General features: G+C 39.7%; 1 protein-coding gene across 4 annotated transcripts in view; it reads left to right on the top strand.

The window, feature by feature from the left end:
* Positions 1-17,297, top strand: part of Scaper (S-phase cyclin A associated protein in the ER) — a 366,393-nt gene that overhangs the window by 23,774 nt on the left and 325,322 nt on the right. For all 4 annotated transcript variants that reach the window (XM_059267924.1, XM_059267922.1, XM_059267921.1 and 1 more), the window contains exon 5: positions 1,083-1,277. In XM_059267924.1, the coding sequence (XP_059123907.1) occupies positions 1,083-1,277 (195 nt within the window). The remainder of the gene's footprint in view (positions 1-1,082; positions 1,278-17,297) is intronic.

The raw sequence follows: 17,297 nt of genomic DNA, 5'->3' as shown, positions 1-17,297 counted from the left end.
ATGTGAGGAATCTACAGTGGAATTTCTAGTACACATCTTCTAAGGCTTCCAAAAGTAGAAAATAAGTGTGCCTTGAAGGTTTTTTTCACTTGCTGACTTCTCAGGGATGTTAGAACATAAACTAGAGCTAAGCAGCATAAATAAAAATAGCTTTATACTTAGATCTATTTTACAGTCTTCAGAACAGCAGGGCAAAAGAAAGTCTTTAAACTTACCAAAAAGTAACATCACACAGGATTACAGGTCACTAGCAGTCTTTGGAGCCACAAAAAGACAAAGGAGCAGTATCTAAGAGTTATAAGGCAAGCGAACCCACAGAACTCTTAAGCTCAAGTTCTATGCTCAGTCAGATGATTATTCCATTACAGAAATGAAGTAAAATCAGTTTCAGATACACAAAGATTTAAGTGTTTACATTGTTTTAGTCTGTCTTGTGCTGCTTTAACAAACTTCCACAAAATGGGTAACTTAAAAGCAATAGCCGTTTATCTGGTATATAGTTCTGAGTTCTGGAGGCTGAGAAATCCACGATCTTGGCCCTGTCTGGTGAGAATCTTCTTGCTGTCTCAGCCTGGCAGAAAGTATCATGCCAGTATCGTGGGAATGGGTTTGTTATTCCATGAATAGTATCCTGTAAAAAACTGAGATCAGCTGGGTCGGCAGGATGACAGGATAAAAGTGCTTACTAACAAGCCTGATGATTTGACATTGATTTTGGGAACCCACACGATGGAAGGAGAAAACTCACTCCCACAAGTTGTCCTCGGCCCCCACACTTGCACTGTGGCGTGTGTGCAGATGGGTGCATGCATGTGGACTCTTCCTCTCTCAGCAGCCTTTAACTGACATGGGCTCCTCAGCTAAGGGTGGGGCTTCGAGACTCCATTCCCTCTCCATACTAGGATTTTTACTGGAAAAACTTACCTTTTGTTTAGGGCAGAAATTTATTTGATGGACTCAAGTGTGATAGAAGCTGAAAAGAATGTCTTAAATATTCGTGTTGAAAGGTGTGCTTTATAAAAAAAAAATCTAATTCCTAGAAGCCTTTTACTTACCTTTTTGAATTTCATTTATTTCATCAGAGTACTGCAGTAGACTGTAAAATAACATCCACAACTGGGGAGAAAAATTTTGATAAAAGTCCCACAAAAGCAAGGCACCCACGGAAAATTGACCTAAGAGCTCGCTACTGGGCATTTCTTTTTGACAATCTTCGCCGGGCAGTAGATGAAATCTACGTGACTTGTGAATCGGATCAGAGTGTGGTGGAATGTAAGGTAAGGTGTGCAGGGAGTCATTCATCTAAACTCAGATGCTTTAAAAGTTTTCCTGCAGAGGACTTGCTTACCTCACTTTTTTGAGTTTTAATTTTCTACTTTTTACTTCATTACCTGTAATGATAATTGTTTTTTTTTTTTTTTTTGACCTTTACACTAAAATTGACTGACATATGCTTGAGGCTTTCTTGATTGTTAAGATTTTTAATTTAGGGTTTTGTTTATGTTATGTGATATATGTCCTCTCATATTCTGTGAAAGACTTAGTGGAAAACTGACTTAACTCATAGTCCTAGGAAGGAATCAGATGGTGTACACACACACACACACACACACACACACACACACACACACACACACACACAAACATGTGCACACTTGAGAAAACATGCAAAGACACAAACAGAATTTCAGAAGTCATATCTGCATTTTCTTTGGCTACTGTAGGTGGTTATGGTGAGATTTTCATGTTCTTTTTTGGTATCATGCTTCCTGCTTTAGTCAGAAATTGCTCCCTTTCTGCTGAGATAATTAGAATGCTTCTAATTCATTCTGCTTAGAGAAAAGAGATTGATTGTTATCATAAACAATCCTGGGTGGGATTGGGATGCCATTGTAAGATATTTTCTGATTTTAGGTAACCTTGTGATTGTAAGAAGACTTTAAACAGTTATATAGCATAATCTGTTCTGGAAACTCACTAAACAGCCTGCTGGTCTTTTAGTAAATGTAATCTATATACTATGTTAATTTTTATTTAGTAAAATATTAAGAAAATCAGGGGTTGGAGATTTAGCTCAGTGGTAGAGTGCTTGCCTAGCAAGTGCAAGGCCCTGGGTTCGGTCCTCAGTTCTGAAAAAAAGAAAAAAGAAAAAAAGAAAATCAATGGTACATTTTCATAGAATTATTAAAGAGATAACTAAATTTATATTTTTAAAGTAACTGTGGTTTTAATGATGACCATGGTTTATTATTTAGCCTTTGCAGTGCATGAAAAGTCAAAGAAAAGTTACAGGTTGAGGGAGCATTTGTTTCCTCTTTAATTGGAAAAAGCTAAGGTAAGTTTTATACTAGCTTGAAAATATGGTTCATCAGAAGTAAATTCTAAAATGAACAATAGTATGTATGTGTGTAGTATTTACAATTAATATTGTTATCATGTAAAACTTTTTCTATTTTAAGAAAACTACTAAATTTTTAAAAGTTAAATTTAGTATGTGTATGTACCATGACACATGTGTGGGAGTTGATTCTCTCCTTTTGCTGTATGGGTCTGGGCATTGATGTCAGGCTGTAAGGAGAGATATCAAGTGCTTTAAGTTGCTCACACATCTTGCTAGTCCAAGAAGATATAGTTTTAATTAAAATCGTATCATTTAAGTATACTGAGTCGCATGTTGTGGTGGGAAACATCACTATATTTGGTTTGGGGCTTGGCTGCTTCTACAAGGGAATGTCTGAGTCTAAAAGTGAGGATATGAGCCTAAAAGTGAGCATATGAGCTTGCATAATTTCTAGGTGATTCCTAGAGCTCTTTGATTTTTGAGATTTATAAAAGCAAATATCTGATTGAAGAAATCAAATTCGTTTGTGAAATATATTCTGTAGAGGAGTGAAATTGGCCAGGTGCAGACACAGCTCATGTGACAACTGAAACATTGGCACCTTCCCCTAGTGTTCCTGTATTTGAGGAACACTCCTTGGTGTAAGGAACTGTGGCTTTTATTTCTGGTTCTGTCACTCATTTAAAGTTTTGTGCAAGTTTAATAGTTATAAAGATTTGTTATGTAAGTTGTAGGTTAAGAGTGACAAGGGGTTTGAGAAAATTAGAGTGATGATTATACTATGACAAGATGCTTGAAGACTCATCTGGTAACTTATTTTCATTTTATCTTCTACCCTTATTCCTACTAGGACTTCTAAAATAATGTAAATAGGTACAATGTGATCATTAGTCTAAATACATACTGTATTATAATTTTTGTTCTTTTTTTTTTTTTATTTTTCCTGCATTTCTTGTATGTGGGTGCCTGGTGCCTGCAGATGCCAGAAAAGGGCATCTGATCCCCAGGGACTGGTGTTTGAGACAATTGTGAGCTGTCATGTGGGTTCTGGGAATTGAACTCCAGTTCTCTGGAAGTCTAGCCAGTGCTTCTAACCACAGAGAAATCGCTAGCCCCATCCTCTTATGTTTCAGGTGATTTAACCTGTGTGAGCTTGCACACTGCCTAGAGATCACATATGGTACCTGTACAGAAACCACAATCTGTGCAGTGATGAGGTTGAGGCCACTGACTTCAAATTGAGTCAGAGAAAAGACCTTGAACATGTCCTTTCCTGGGAGCACTTTTGTTGGCAGCTGCCATCAATTGAGCTCCTAGAAGAGGACTGGCTGATGACTATGGTGGACGTTCACTAATGTCTGGCAGGCTTAGTAAGTAGAATATTGCTGTTTCTGTAGGTACCACTTAGGGCAGAGGATAAGAAGGAGAGCTGTGGAGGATGAAGAAAAGAAAGAGCCAATAAGAACAAGTTATGCTCTTTCTTGCCACTTGTGCTATTGAGGGTGTCAGTAGATGAGATTTAAAAACCATGGTTTTTACAAATGTTAATTACCCTTTATTTGATTATCTCACTCTATCCCCATTTATGTATTATTATGGTTGCATATCAGTGGAAATAATTAAAATACATTTTTATTAAGTCTTTTTTTGATGATTTGATACATGTATATAATACATTCTGATTACATTCTCCCCACACATTCTAATATTTCCCTCCCACCTCTCTCAATACACCCTCCCTACTCGTTCTTTTCCAAGATTAATGACTTTTAGTTTTGTTTTGTGACTTACTTAGTTTAAACAAGGCCATCTGTGTAATCATTGGATTGGGACTACACTATGTCAATTTAGCTGTACAGCCAAATTAAGTCCCCTTTAAGGACCTATGACCTCTCCCACCATGGGGCTTTTAAGTGTGTTTACAGTACCAGGCATGAATTTCCTCCCCTGGAGTGGGCCTCAGATCCAATCAGAGAGCCCCCAGCTACTCCTATAACAGTTACACCACTGTTGCGTAAGTGGGTGCATCCTACCTGTCAGGTTTGTAGTTTGTGGGGTTCATAGATGAGTAAGACCATTGATGCCTCTTTCCCCACAGCAACCTGCATAGTACCTTCTAGCACTATGAAAGCTAGCCATGAGGGGCGATCATCCAGCTCAGCTCCAGCTTGATTTCTCTGTATTATGTAACCAAGATGTGTGATGTCTTCAGATAATAAAGTCATCATCTATCATCTAGTTCTGGTAATTGAATGCTGCTGAAAAAAATGGCATTCTAGTACTCAGACTCAAAAAGTTGATGATTCAACTGAGTAGTTATGGGGAAAGCTAGAGTTATTTTATGTTTGTATCTCAACGGGTTGAGATTTCTCAATTCAGTAAGTTAAGAAAAGTTCCAACTGTAGTGTGAGCTAGGCTGGCTGCCAGAAGCCTGTAATCCCAGCTACTCAAGAAGCTGAGGCAGGGGAATAAAAAGTTTAAGTCCATCCTGGACTACAGAGTGAGTTTAAGGCTAGCCTGAGCAAATTAGTGAGCCCCTATCTCAAAATAAAGAGTAGAAAAAAAAAATAGAGAACTGGGGGCATAGTTTCATGCTACAGTGGTTTCCTAGCATGTGTGAGCCTTTAGGTGCAATTCTCTGTGATGTTTGTTTGTCTTTCTGGGTCTGGGTTACTTCACTCAGGAAGATTGATTCTAGTTTCATTAATTTACCTGCAAATTTTCATTTTTCTTAGTAGCTGAATGATACTCCACCTTTTAAATGGCGTTGTTCATTCATCTGTTGATGGGCATCTAGGCTAGTTCTATTTTCTGGTTATTGTGAATAGTTTAGAAGTGAGCATGTATGATCATCTATTTCTGTAGTAGGATATAGAGTCTTTTTGGTGTATCCTCAAGAGAAGTATAGCTGGATCATATGGTAGATCTATTGCAGTTTTTGAGTAACCTTCACACTGGTTTCCATAATGGCTGTGCCAATTTGCTTTATTCAATTATTCACTCACACCAACAGTGAAAAACTGCCCTCTTTTCCTTATGCACCAGCATTTACCATCATTATTTTTGTCCTTTTTAAAAATCTTAGCCATTCTGACTGAAGTAAGATGAAATCTCAAAGTAGTTTTAATTTGCATTTCCCTGATGGCAAAGGATTTTGAATATTAAAAATACATTTGTCAGCCATTTATATTTTATTTTTTGAGAACTCTCTGTTTAGATCTATGCCCCATCTTTTGATTAGGTTGTTTGATTTTTTAAAGTTTATATATTTATTGTTTAGTTCTTTGAATATTTTAGACATTAACACTCTGTCAGATGTTTTGCTAGTAAAGACCCCCCCCCCCCCAATTCTTCAAGTCTTTCGTCCCACTTGAATGATGATATTCTTTTGTGCTGGCTGGTTTGTCAAATTGACACAAGCTAGAGTCATCAGAAAGGAGGTAGCCTCCATAAGGCAAGCCTGCATGGCATTTTCTTAATTAGTGATTGATGTGGGAGGGCCCAGACTATTGTGAGTAGGGTCACACTTGGGGTGGTGGTCCTGCGTTCTATAAGAAAGCAGACTGAGCAAGCCATGAGGAGCAAACCAGTAAACAGCACGCTTCCATGGCCTCTGCATTTGCTCCTGCCTTCAGGTTCCTCCCTGTTTGAGTTCCTGTCCTTACTGGTTTTGCTGATGAACTGTTATATAGGACTACAAGTGAAATAAATCCTGTCTTCCCCAATTTCCTTTTGGTCATGGTGTTTCATTGCAGCAATAATAGTTGTAAGACACCTTTTGCTGTACAAGAACTTTAGTTGTTTTTATTTTTCTTTTCATAATTTTTTTATTGATGATTTGGGAATTTCACATCATGAAACCTGAGCACACTCACTTTATAGTCTTCCCAGGCCTACCTCCCCACACTTGTGACCACCCGCTCCCCCTACACAGAGAGAGAGAGAGAGAGAGAGAGAGAGAGAGAGAGAGAGAGAGAGAGAGATACAGAGAGAGAGACAGAGAGAGACAGAGAGACAGAGAGAGAGAGACAGAGAAGAAAAAACTTCAATTTGTATTGCTCATATTCACTGGAGCATGGTCAAACTCCAGATGGCCAGCCCCTTAAAGAAAATCTAGCCCTTCACCACCAGAAGCCACCACTTGTACACTTCAGTACCCTTTTCACAAGTTTTAAGAGTTCTCTTCGATGGTTTTCTGTCCAGGCTGTTACTTTTCTGTGGGGTAGGCTGGGGTGGGAGTAGGGTTTGTTAGAGAAGCCTTCTATGTCCTTCTTTTTATTTTATTTTTTTAAAAATTTTTATTTTTATTTTGCATTACAATTCAGTTCTACATATCAGCCACGGATTCCCTTGTTCTCCCCCCTCCGGCCCCTCTCACCTTCCCCCCAGCCCACCCCCCATTCCCACCTCCTCCAGGGCAAAGTCTCCCCCGAGGACTGAGATTAACCTGGTAGACTCAGTCCAGGTAGGTCCAGTCCCCTCCTCCCAGGCCGAGCCAGGCGACCCTGCATAGGCCCCAGGAATCAAACAGCCAACTCACGCAATGAGCACAGGACCCGGTCCCACTGCCTGCATGCCTCCCAAACAGATCAGGCCAATCAACTGTCTCACCCACTCAGAGGGCCTGATCCAGTTGGGGACCCCTCAGCCATTGGTTCATAGTTCATGTGTTTCCATTTGTTTGGCTATTTGTCTGTGCTTTATCCAACCTTGGTCTCAACAATTCTCGCTCATATAAACCCTCCTCTTTCTCGCTAATTAGACTCCCAGAGCTCCACCCGGGGCCTAGCCATGGATCTCTGCATCCAGATCCCTCAGTCGTTGGATGGGGTTTCTAGCACGACAATTAGGGTGTTTGGCCATCCCATCACCAGAGTAGGTCAGTTCGGGCTGTCTCTCGACCATTTGCCAGCAGTCTGTTGTGGGGGTATCTTTGTGGATTTCTGTGGGCCTCTCTAGCACTTTGCTTCTTCCTATTCTCATGTGGTCTTCATTTACCATGGTCTCCTATTCCTTGTTCTCCCTCTCTGTTGTTGATCCAACTGGGATTTCTGGCTCCCCCAAGCTCTCTTTCCCTCGACCCTCGCCCTTCATTACCCCCACTCATGTCCAGGCTGTTCATGTAGATCTCTTCCATTTCTCCGTCATTGGGTGATCCCTGTGTCTTTCTTGGAGTCCTTTTTTCCAGGTAGCCTCCCTGGTGATGTGAGTAGCAGTCCAGTCATCCTTGTTCCACATCTAGTATCCTCCTATGAGTGAGTACATACCATGTTTGTCTTTCTGAGTCTGGGTTACCTCACTCAGGATGATTTTTTCTAGATCTATCCATTTGTCTGCAAACCTCATGATGTCATTGTTTTTCTCTGCTGAGTAGTATTCCATTGTGTATATGTACCACATTTTGTTTATCCGTTCTCCAGTTGAAGGGCATCTAGGTTGTTTCCATGTTCTGGCTATTACAAACAATGCTGGTATGAACATAGCTGAACAAGTGCTCTTGTGGTGTGGTTGAGCATTCCTTGGGTGTATGTCCAAGAGTGGTATAGCTGGATCTTGGGAGAGATGGATTCCCAATTTTCTAAGAAAGCGCCATATTGACTTCCAAAGTGGTTGTACAAGCTTGCATTCCCACCAGCAGTGGAGGAGAGTTCCCCTAACTCCACATCCTCTCCAGCATAAGGTGTCTTCAGTGTTTTTGATTTTAGCCATTCTGACAGGCGTAAGGTGGTATCTCAGAGTTGTTTTGATTTGCATTTCCCTGATGATTAGGGATGTTGAGCAATTCCTTAAATGTCTTTCAGCCATTTGAGTTTCCTCTGTTGAGAATTCTCTGTTTAGTTCTATAGCCCATTTCTTAATTGGACTGTTGGGCATTTTGATGTCTAATTTCTTGAGTTCCTTATATATTCTGGATATCAGTCCTCTGTCAGGTGTGGGGTTGGTGAAGACCTTTTCCCATTCTGTAGGCTGTCGCTTTGCCTTGTTGACCATATCGTATCCTTTGCTCAACAAAAGCTTCTCAGTTTCAAGAGGTCCCATTGATTTCTCTCAGTGTCTGTGCTACTGGTGTTATATTTAGGAAGTGATCTCCTATGCCAATGTGTTCAAGACTACTTCCTACTTTCTCTTCTAGCAGGTTCAGAGTAGCTGGATTTTTGTTGAGGTCCTTGATCCACTTGGACTTAAGTTTTGTGCACGGTGATAGATATGGATCTATTTGCAGCCTTCTACATGTTGATATCCAGTTATGCCAGCACCATTTGTTGAAGATGCTTTCTTTTTTCCATTGTGCACTTTTGGCTTCTTTGTCAAAAATTATATGTTCATAGGTGTGCGGATTAATATCAGGGTCTTCAATTCGATTCCATTAGTCCACATGTCGGTTTTTATGCCAGTACCAAGCTGTTTTTATTACTGTAGCTCTATAGTAGAGCTTGAAGTCAGGGATCCTGATGCCTCCAGAGGTTGTGTTATTGTACAGGATTCTTTTGGCTATCCTGGGTTTTTTGTTTTTCCATATGAAGTTGAGTATTATTGTTTCCAGTTCTGTGAAGAATTGTGTTGGTATTTTGATGGGGATTGCATTGAATCTGTAGATTGCTTTTGGTAAGATTGCCATTTTTACTATGTTAGTCCTGCCTATCCATGAGCATGGGAGATCTTTCCATTTTCTGAGATCTTCTTCAATTTCTTTTTTCAGGGACTTAAAGTTCTTGTCATATAGGTCCTTCACTTGCTTGGTTAGTGTTACCCCAAGGTATTTTATGTCATTTGTGGCTATTGTAAAGGGTGATGCATCTCTGGTTTCCTAAACCACATGATCATCTCACAAGATGCAGAAAAGGCATTTGACAAAATCCAACACCCCTTCATGATAAAGGTCTTGGAGCGATCAGGAATACAGGGAACTTACCTAAACATAATAAAGGCAATTTACAGCAAGCCAACAGCCAACATCAAATTAAATGGAGAGAAACTCAAAGCAATTCCACTAAAATCAGGAACGAGGCAAGGCTGTCCGCTCTCCCCATACTTATTCAATATAGTACTTGAAGTTCTAGCCAGAGCAATAAGACAACATAAGGAGATTAAGGGGATACAAATTGGAAAGGAAGAAGTCAAGCTTTCCCTATTTGCAGATGACATGATAGTATACTTGAGTGACCCCAAAGATTCCACCAAGGAACTGATACAGCTTATAAACACCTTTAGCAACATAGCAGGATACAAGATCAACTCAAAAAAATCAGTAGCCCTCCTATATACAATGGACAAAGAAGCTGAGAAGGAAATCAGAGATACATCACCCTTTACAATAGCCACAAATGACATAAAATACCTTGGGGTAACACTAACCAAGCAAGTGAAGGACCTATATGACAAGAACTATGTCCTTCTCAATGTGTATTTGCAGTCATCAATACCATGGCAAAAGTAGCTTTCTTGATCTTTACAGTCAGCAGGAAAATGGGTCATGGACTTACACATGATCTCTGGTATCAGCATGCACCACAGACCTCAACATGGTCTCTAGTGGCAGTAGAGACCATGGACATCAACATGTCCCCTAGGCACAGCAGGACTATAGACCTAAACATGACCCTCAGTAGCAACATGGACCACAGATGTCAACATGGCCTCAGGTGGCTGCACAGGCCACTCACATCAGCATGGCCTCCTGCAGGAGCACAGCCCATGGACATTAGCATGGCCTTTGGTGGTACCATATACCAAGGACCAAGGACATCTTCTATATGGCCTTCATTGGTAACTTGGGTCAGGGATATCAACATGGATCATGGCTGCTGTAGGACCATAGACATCTACAGGAACCTTGGGATTCCACATAGCCCAAGGAAGCAGACCACAGATACCAAAGTGATCTCAAGGAATATACTGTCATTGCACAGAACTAGGGTGATTGTGCAACTAGACAGTGTTCTGGGGCTGAGTCAGAGTGCAAGCTTCAGGCTGCTGCATACCACCCTGTCTACCCACTGACTACTGGGGAAGGGACATGTTCCTCTGTCCACTGCAGGCTTCTTTCACACCTACCACTACCATTGAGTCTCTAGTTCTGCCTCTCTCCACTGCTCATTCACTGCTCCATTCCTCTATGTTTCCCATCTCTCCATCGAATATTTGAAGAACTTTAGTTTTATCGGTTCCCATTTATTAATTCTTGGTCTCAATGCCTGTGCTAGTAGAGTCCTGTTCAGAAAATCCTATCCTTTGCCTATAAGTTCAAGGATATTCCCTACTTTTTCCTCTCATATTCAGGCATTGAGTCTTTTGTTGAGGTCCTTGATCAATTTGGGGTTGAGTTTTGTGCACTGTGAGAGAAAGTGATTTATTTCATTCTTCCACATATAGCTTTCCAGCTTGACAAGCACAATTTGTTGAAAATGTTACCCTTTTCCCAATATGTATTGTTGGCCTCTTTACAGAAAAATCAGGCAGGTATAAGAGTGTTGGCTCATACTTGTGTCTTCATTTCTAATCCATTGATTAGCATGTCTTATGCCAGTACAATGTTTTTTTTTTTTTTAAATTATTACTGTAGTTCTAAAGTTAAACTCAAAATATGGGATGGTAATAACTCCAGTGGTTTTTTTTTTAATATTTATGTTTTCTTGGCTATCTTGGTTCATTTGTGTTTCCACATGAGGTTTAAGATTTTTTTTCATCATCTGTGAAGGGTTGTGTTGGAACTTTGATGGGGATTGTGGTGTTGGTAGGTTTTTGGTAAAATGCCATTTTCACTGTTTTAATACTACAATGTATGAGCCTGAGAGTTTTTTTTTTTTTACAAATCTTGTGCTGCATAGACTCTAGAAGAAATATTTAGGTCTGAAGAGAAGGTTAAACATGACCAAGAAGGCACGAGGAAGAAAAACAATCCCAGAATACTGAATCAAAAGAGATCTAACAACAACAACAACAACAACAACAACAAAGCAACAAAATGATGGACATTACACGTTGTTTAATAACTCTTAATATTAACTGTCACTGGGGGTGGGCCTCGAGGTTTCAAATTTTCGAGTGTGTTTTATTTCCTTTTTGTGGTTTGAAATGTAAACTCTCAGCTGCTGCTCCAGCCTCCTGCTAATTCTATTGTGCCACCGTGGACTCTAATCTCAGGAACCATAAGCCCCCAAATAAATTCTTTCTTCTATAAGTTGGTCACAGTGTTTTATCACAGCAATAGAGAAATAACTGACTTTAAAGTATAAGTATTTCAAAATGTGTATGAATTTAAGGCACTCAGAGGTTTCTGAAAGCAGATGTGGGGAAAAATAGATATCCAGGATTGGAGGAAAACTTGAATAGGATCTTTTTTACTCAAGTACCAGAGTAGGAATTCTTAACATGGGGGTTGCTGGGCTCATATGTGTATTACAAAATTATTATTATTATTATTATTATTATTATTATTATTATTATTATTATTATTATTATTTTTGGTTTTTTCGAGACAGGGTTTCTCTGTGTAGCTTTGCGCCTTTCCTGGAACTCGCTCTGGAGACCAGGCTGGCCTCGAACTCACAGAGATCCGCCTGGCTCTGCCTCCCGAGTGCTGGGATTAAAGGCGTGCACTACCACCGCCCGGCTTACAAAATTATTTTGATGAGGTCTTAAAGATGGTTATGACCTGAAAATAAGTTGCAGATCTGGACCAATGACCATTCCACTTAAATCTTGCTGTCTTAACATGGATGAAAAAGGATCAAGAGGAATGATAAGAACTCTTTGCATAAACTTCATGAAGAGTTGGAAAATTAACCTCCTCTCTGACAAGTTAGAGAGGGCTATCCTAGATAGCTTTCTAAGACAGGCCAGATAGCCATCCCAGATGGACCAGATAGTGTTCCCAGACAGGCCAGATAGCCATCCTAAACAGGCTAGGTGATAGCAAAGATGTAGTTTTCTATTAAAGGATGAAGTGCCTTAGAAGTGCCTATACTTGGGCTGCTTAGTGTAGAGCTTCGTATGTATATTGTGTACTTAGCACGTGTAAGGCCCTACACAGCAGTGCTCCCCAGTAAAACAGCATGTACTTGGCTTTCCTATCTATTGTTTTTGCTAGGCTTCCTTCAATGAGACTGTTAATCTGGTCATAATTCTTGTTTGTGGCAACATTTTATATTTTTAAACCCCAGGATCCGACATAACTGTGCCTATTTGTCTCAAAAGAGCACTTTTTGATGTCTATAGAATTAAAAGAAAAAAAGACTGACATTTTATCTTTTATCTAACAGCCACATCAGTGTGTAGAGCCTTTAGTTCAGTTCTAGTAACAGCACAGAACAACAAAAAGCGGGGAGAGCCTTGCCAATGTTAAGGAGACAGGTTCCAGTGTAGGGGAAGGCATGGGAGCCAGAACACCCTTGGAACTAGCATGGGGACTTTTGATCTGTAACAGGTACGAACTCCATGCCCTGCCAGAGTAGTTGCCTGTGAGGGATTGGATTAGGGAAATAATGGCTTTTCCTGACAAACAGAAACCCACTTCACAAGATTCCTGAGGAATGCTGAGTCCTGAGCTGAGCCCAGACTGTCCTTTAGGATATTGTCAGCAGCACTACTATTTTGGGGCCTCCTTTGGACCTATCAGGACCCATATAGGAGGAGTGAACCAATCCTGAAAGTTGTCCTCTGCCCTCCCCATGGGTACCATAGTGTGTCTGCATATGTGCATGCTCATACACTCAATAAATAAATGGTAAAACAAGACTGGAGAAATATGACAGCTTAGATTTTTAAAAAAAAAATGAGATTGGTAATAAGAAAATGGGACAGAATGTGAAATGGAATTGTAAATCATAATATGTAAATGTCATCTTATAAATCATAGAATCCAGCACTCTTATGTGTTGATGAAGAACTATAAAAGTATTAGCAGTTCTGAAATTAAACAGTGAGTCAGCAGCAGGCCTGAGGACTGGAACTAAAATGGATGTCTCTATCCTCAGCAACTATCTGTTGAGTATTCCAACATTTATTTCCAACAATACTTACTTTAATTGTCTGTCTGTCTGTCTGTCCGTCCGTCTGTCCGTCCATCCATCTGTCTGTCTATTTACCTACCTACCTACCTACCCACCTACCTACGTACCTACCTACCTACTTACCTATCTACCTACTTACCTATCTACCTACCTACCTACCTACCTACCTATCTACCTATCTATCTATCGAGATAGTGTCACTATGTAGCCCTGGCTATTCTGGAACTCACCATATAGCCAGGCTGGCCTTGAGTTCAGGGATCCACCTACCTCTACTTTCTGAGTGCCTTTGATTAAAGTGTGTGCCACCCTGACTGACCTTCAACATTTATTTATTCCAAAGATATTTATTCTTAGTGCTGCTTATAAGACCTAAAGAAAGTGTAACTGTAATTAAATTACCCCTAAATGACCTTCAGCCCATTGTTGATTCAAATGCCAGATAGTTTTTTTTTTTTATTTATGTTTAGGCTTTTGCTAAAGAGAGAACATCCATGTTTATGTTCTTTCTGTGGATGTTATCTTTGATTATTTACACTTTTTTGTTGAAAGATTCTGGTTACTGTTTTTATTTTTTTGTCACTTAAATTTTTTCTTTAATACTGTCAAGTCACTTCAGTATAGGAAGTAGTTCTTGTAACAAAAAGTAGTTCATTGTAACAAAAGTTGTAGTTGTAATAGTCATCATTCTCCTGCTTTATTCGAATAAATACAGATTTGCCTTTGGTGAGAAAGACTGCTTAGTATTTTTTTGGCAGAATAATTTCTGCTTCTCTGTGTACAGTGCTGCAATGAAGGAAAAGATGTTCTGAAACACCCCATTTTCTCTAAGTGACTTAGAAAATGTGCATGTTAGCATAACTTAAATAGTTTGAAAGAGAAAAGACTTATTTGCATGGCTCTTGTGGGTTTTCAGCATGTACTAACCTTGGTTGTTATACTTGATAGTGCTTATAAGAGTGGTGCCTTCTGGCTGTTGGTCACCGGAAACTGTGTGTGAAATCTGTGCTGTGTCCTGAAAGAAAAACATCATATCCTATTTGTGACTTCGGATAAAAGTCAGTGACATTATTTAATTTTAATTTTTGGATGCGCAAAATGGTCTGAGGACCTTTCAACTTTCACATAAATTTATTATTTGCTATTGAGAGAATATTTTAGGCAAAATAAATGCCTTAAGCAATTATTGTAGGTAAAGAGTGGGGATTTGAGTTTGTATGTGTTGTTGTGAGCCTTGTAACTTGTCTTTGTCTTTTTATTCTCACAAGTACCTTTGTATTTTCTTAGTAGGTATATTTAGTTTTTGTTACCATAATGAGATACCACAGATGAGCAATGTTTATAGAGAAAAGAGGTCAATTTAACTCACAGTTCTAAAGATTTGTCTTCAGTTCAGTTCTGCTATAGAACCTTTTGTGTAGGTCACTGTTGTACCCATTTCGAGAAACCCCCAGAGACCACCAGGGAGCCGGTTTCCAATGCAAGCACATAAGGGTCCTTTTATTGTCAGGTTCAACCTGGGCCACTACCAGGAAAATGGAGGGCAATGTAGCGGTGGCTGCTGCCGCAAGCCCAGGTGTAGAGAGTTTTTATAAGGAAAAACTACTAGCCAGGAATTGGCAACTTGGGATTGGGTAGAAGGGATATGGGACAAGGTGATTTTTTTGAAACTATTGGTCTAGACTTTGGGTGTGAAACCACATTTAAAACCATTTGGTTAGACTTTTGGCAGGGAACCACAACCTGCTGAACAGGATTATCTGGACTGCTCAGCAGGATTATCTAGATATCTTCAAGGGCCATAAACCACAGACAGGATGTCTGCAGGAGGATACTGCTCTGTATCCCTTCCAGTTGTCATGGCACATTCCTGAGGTCCTTCCTGGAACTGAGTACAACAGGTGGTCTAAGATGGTGGCCCTACCTTAAGATGGGGTCTGTATTGCCTTCACAGTCACAAGTCTGTGTCCCTTATCATGGCAGGAGTATGTGAGTGAGGAAAGAATCACATGACAGAACTGAAACCCAGAGAGACTGGGATCCCACATCTTCTGAGGACATGCCTTATTTGGTTTAAGGACCTTCTACTAAGACCCAGTTTTAAAGTTTGAGCACCTTCCATACTGCCATTCTGGGGACCCATCATTTAGCACATGGACCGACATTAGGGGCACACTTTAAATTGGCAACTCCACAGCAGTGGGGGATTCTGTAAGAAAAACATTTGGGAAGACAACTTGCTGCTGAGTTGAGAGTGGTTGGCAATCACAATAAAATACTTTTGTATTATTATGTAGACAGTGTCAGCTTTTATTTGCTCACAGAAGTGCTGGTAATGATGAAATTATGGGAGAATGGCTTCTAACAGATTTTCATTTCTTGTCCCCCCCCCCCCCCCAGGAGTTTGGTAAGTATATTTATTTGTCATTCTAGGTTTTATATTGAAAATCAAGAAGAAATATTTGAAAGAAGAGAATGATTAATGAGATGAGCTGTTACTAGTTTTGAAAATTAAAATTACTTACCCACCATTTTGCTTTTTGCTGATTTCCTCTTTGAACTATGGCTTTAGTAATAGCCTTCCACAAACTAAGGAGTTACTACAAAATAGTGTTCCTTAAAACTCATACTCATCTTGCTGAAGCACCTCCCCAGTAAAGTTCTCTTTTGGCTCTGATTTCATGATATATGTTTTTACCTCTTCATCACCACCAGCACCCACTGTGCTCATTTCCTCTAGCTGAAGTGGAGGGCTATATTGATGTTTTGGACCCAAGGGCCTGTGCACCAGTATTATGTGTCTGGAGGACAAAGACATGGCGTCAACCATCCTGCTTTTTGTGCTAGTCACTAGAATTAATTATGAACCAATTGAATCAGTTGCAGCCAATTGGTAAACTAATTGGTAATTTTAGCCGTACATCTATATGTAGTTATCTGAATGCCTATAGCATTACTTTCAGAGCCACTTTTGTTCTGTTTCATCCTGCTTGACAAAATGGCCTTCATAGCTTCAGGGAGAAAGATGTGCATCAGTGACTGCAGGCCGGCCGCTCCAGCCGCTCCAGCCGCTCCAGCAGCTCCTTGCCTGTTTGTATTCGCTCATTTGCAAGCATGACTCAGATTACAGCTGCTCGCTACCACTCTGATCAGTTTTGATAACATTGAGCTAAACATTCCTTAAAATACACTGTCTAACCATCAAATGTACTTTCTCTCTGTCTACTAGTATAAAAAATATAGTTGCTATGGTCTTGCCATGCAATTTTTTTTTCAAGCAAAAGGGAAATCAGTTGAAAATTTCCAAAATAAATCATTCAAAATTAAATCTTTCTGTGCCCATCTAATATAGGTAGTTTAAGTAGAATGATTTTAATTAGACAATTTGAGTTACATTAGTAGAATTGAGAGAAGGAAGCCAACTAACTTCTTAGATTTGTCCCTTTCCTGATTGTAGTAGATTTTCATTACCAGTAATTTGGCACCAAGGACTACCTTTGATTGGAAGTACATAATGCTTCTTTGTTCAGAAGTCTTTTAAAGTAGAATATACCTTTTATGACTATTAAGGGTGGTACTTTATTTCATTTGTAAATAAATTGACAAATTTATTAATACTGGGTCTGATTTATGAAGTGTATCTTTATGCGTCTATTTAAGATATTTGCTATGGATTCTAAAAAGTTAATTTAAGCTTAGCTTGGAAAAATCTATTATATAAATGATGGCTTGCATTTTCTGATACTTCCTGAGCTTATTGAAAAGTCTTTATAGTAAAGTGAGACTGGCATTTTTAAGAAGTTTTTTTTTTTTTTTTTTTTTGGTTTATGAAGACAGGGTTTCTCTGTGTAGCTTTGGCGCCTTCCCTGGAACTCACTCTGTAGCCCAGGCTGGCCTCGAACTCACAGAGATCCATCTGGCTCTGCCTTCTGAGTGCTGGGATT

The sequence above is a fragment of the Peromyscus eremicus genome, chromosome 7 (assembly GCF_949786415.1).
Source record: "Peromyscus eremicus chromosome 7, PerEre_H2_v1, whole genome shotgun sequence".
NCBI classification, from domain to species: Eukaryota; Metazoa; Chordata; class Mammalia; order Rodentia; family Cricetidae; genus Peromyscus; species Peromyscus eremicus.
Note: the sequence above shows the minus strand (reverse complement) of the source record. Positions and strands in the feature narration are given on the sequence as shown.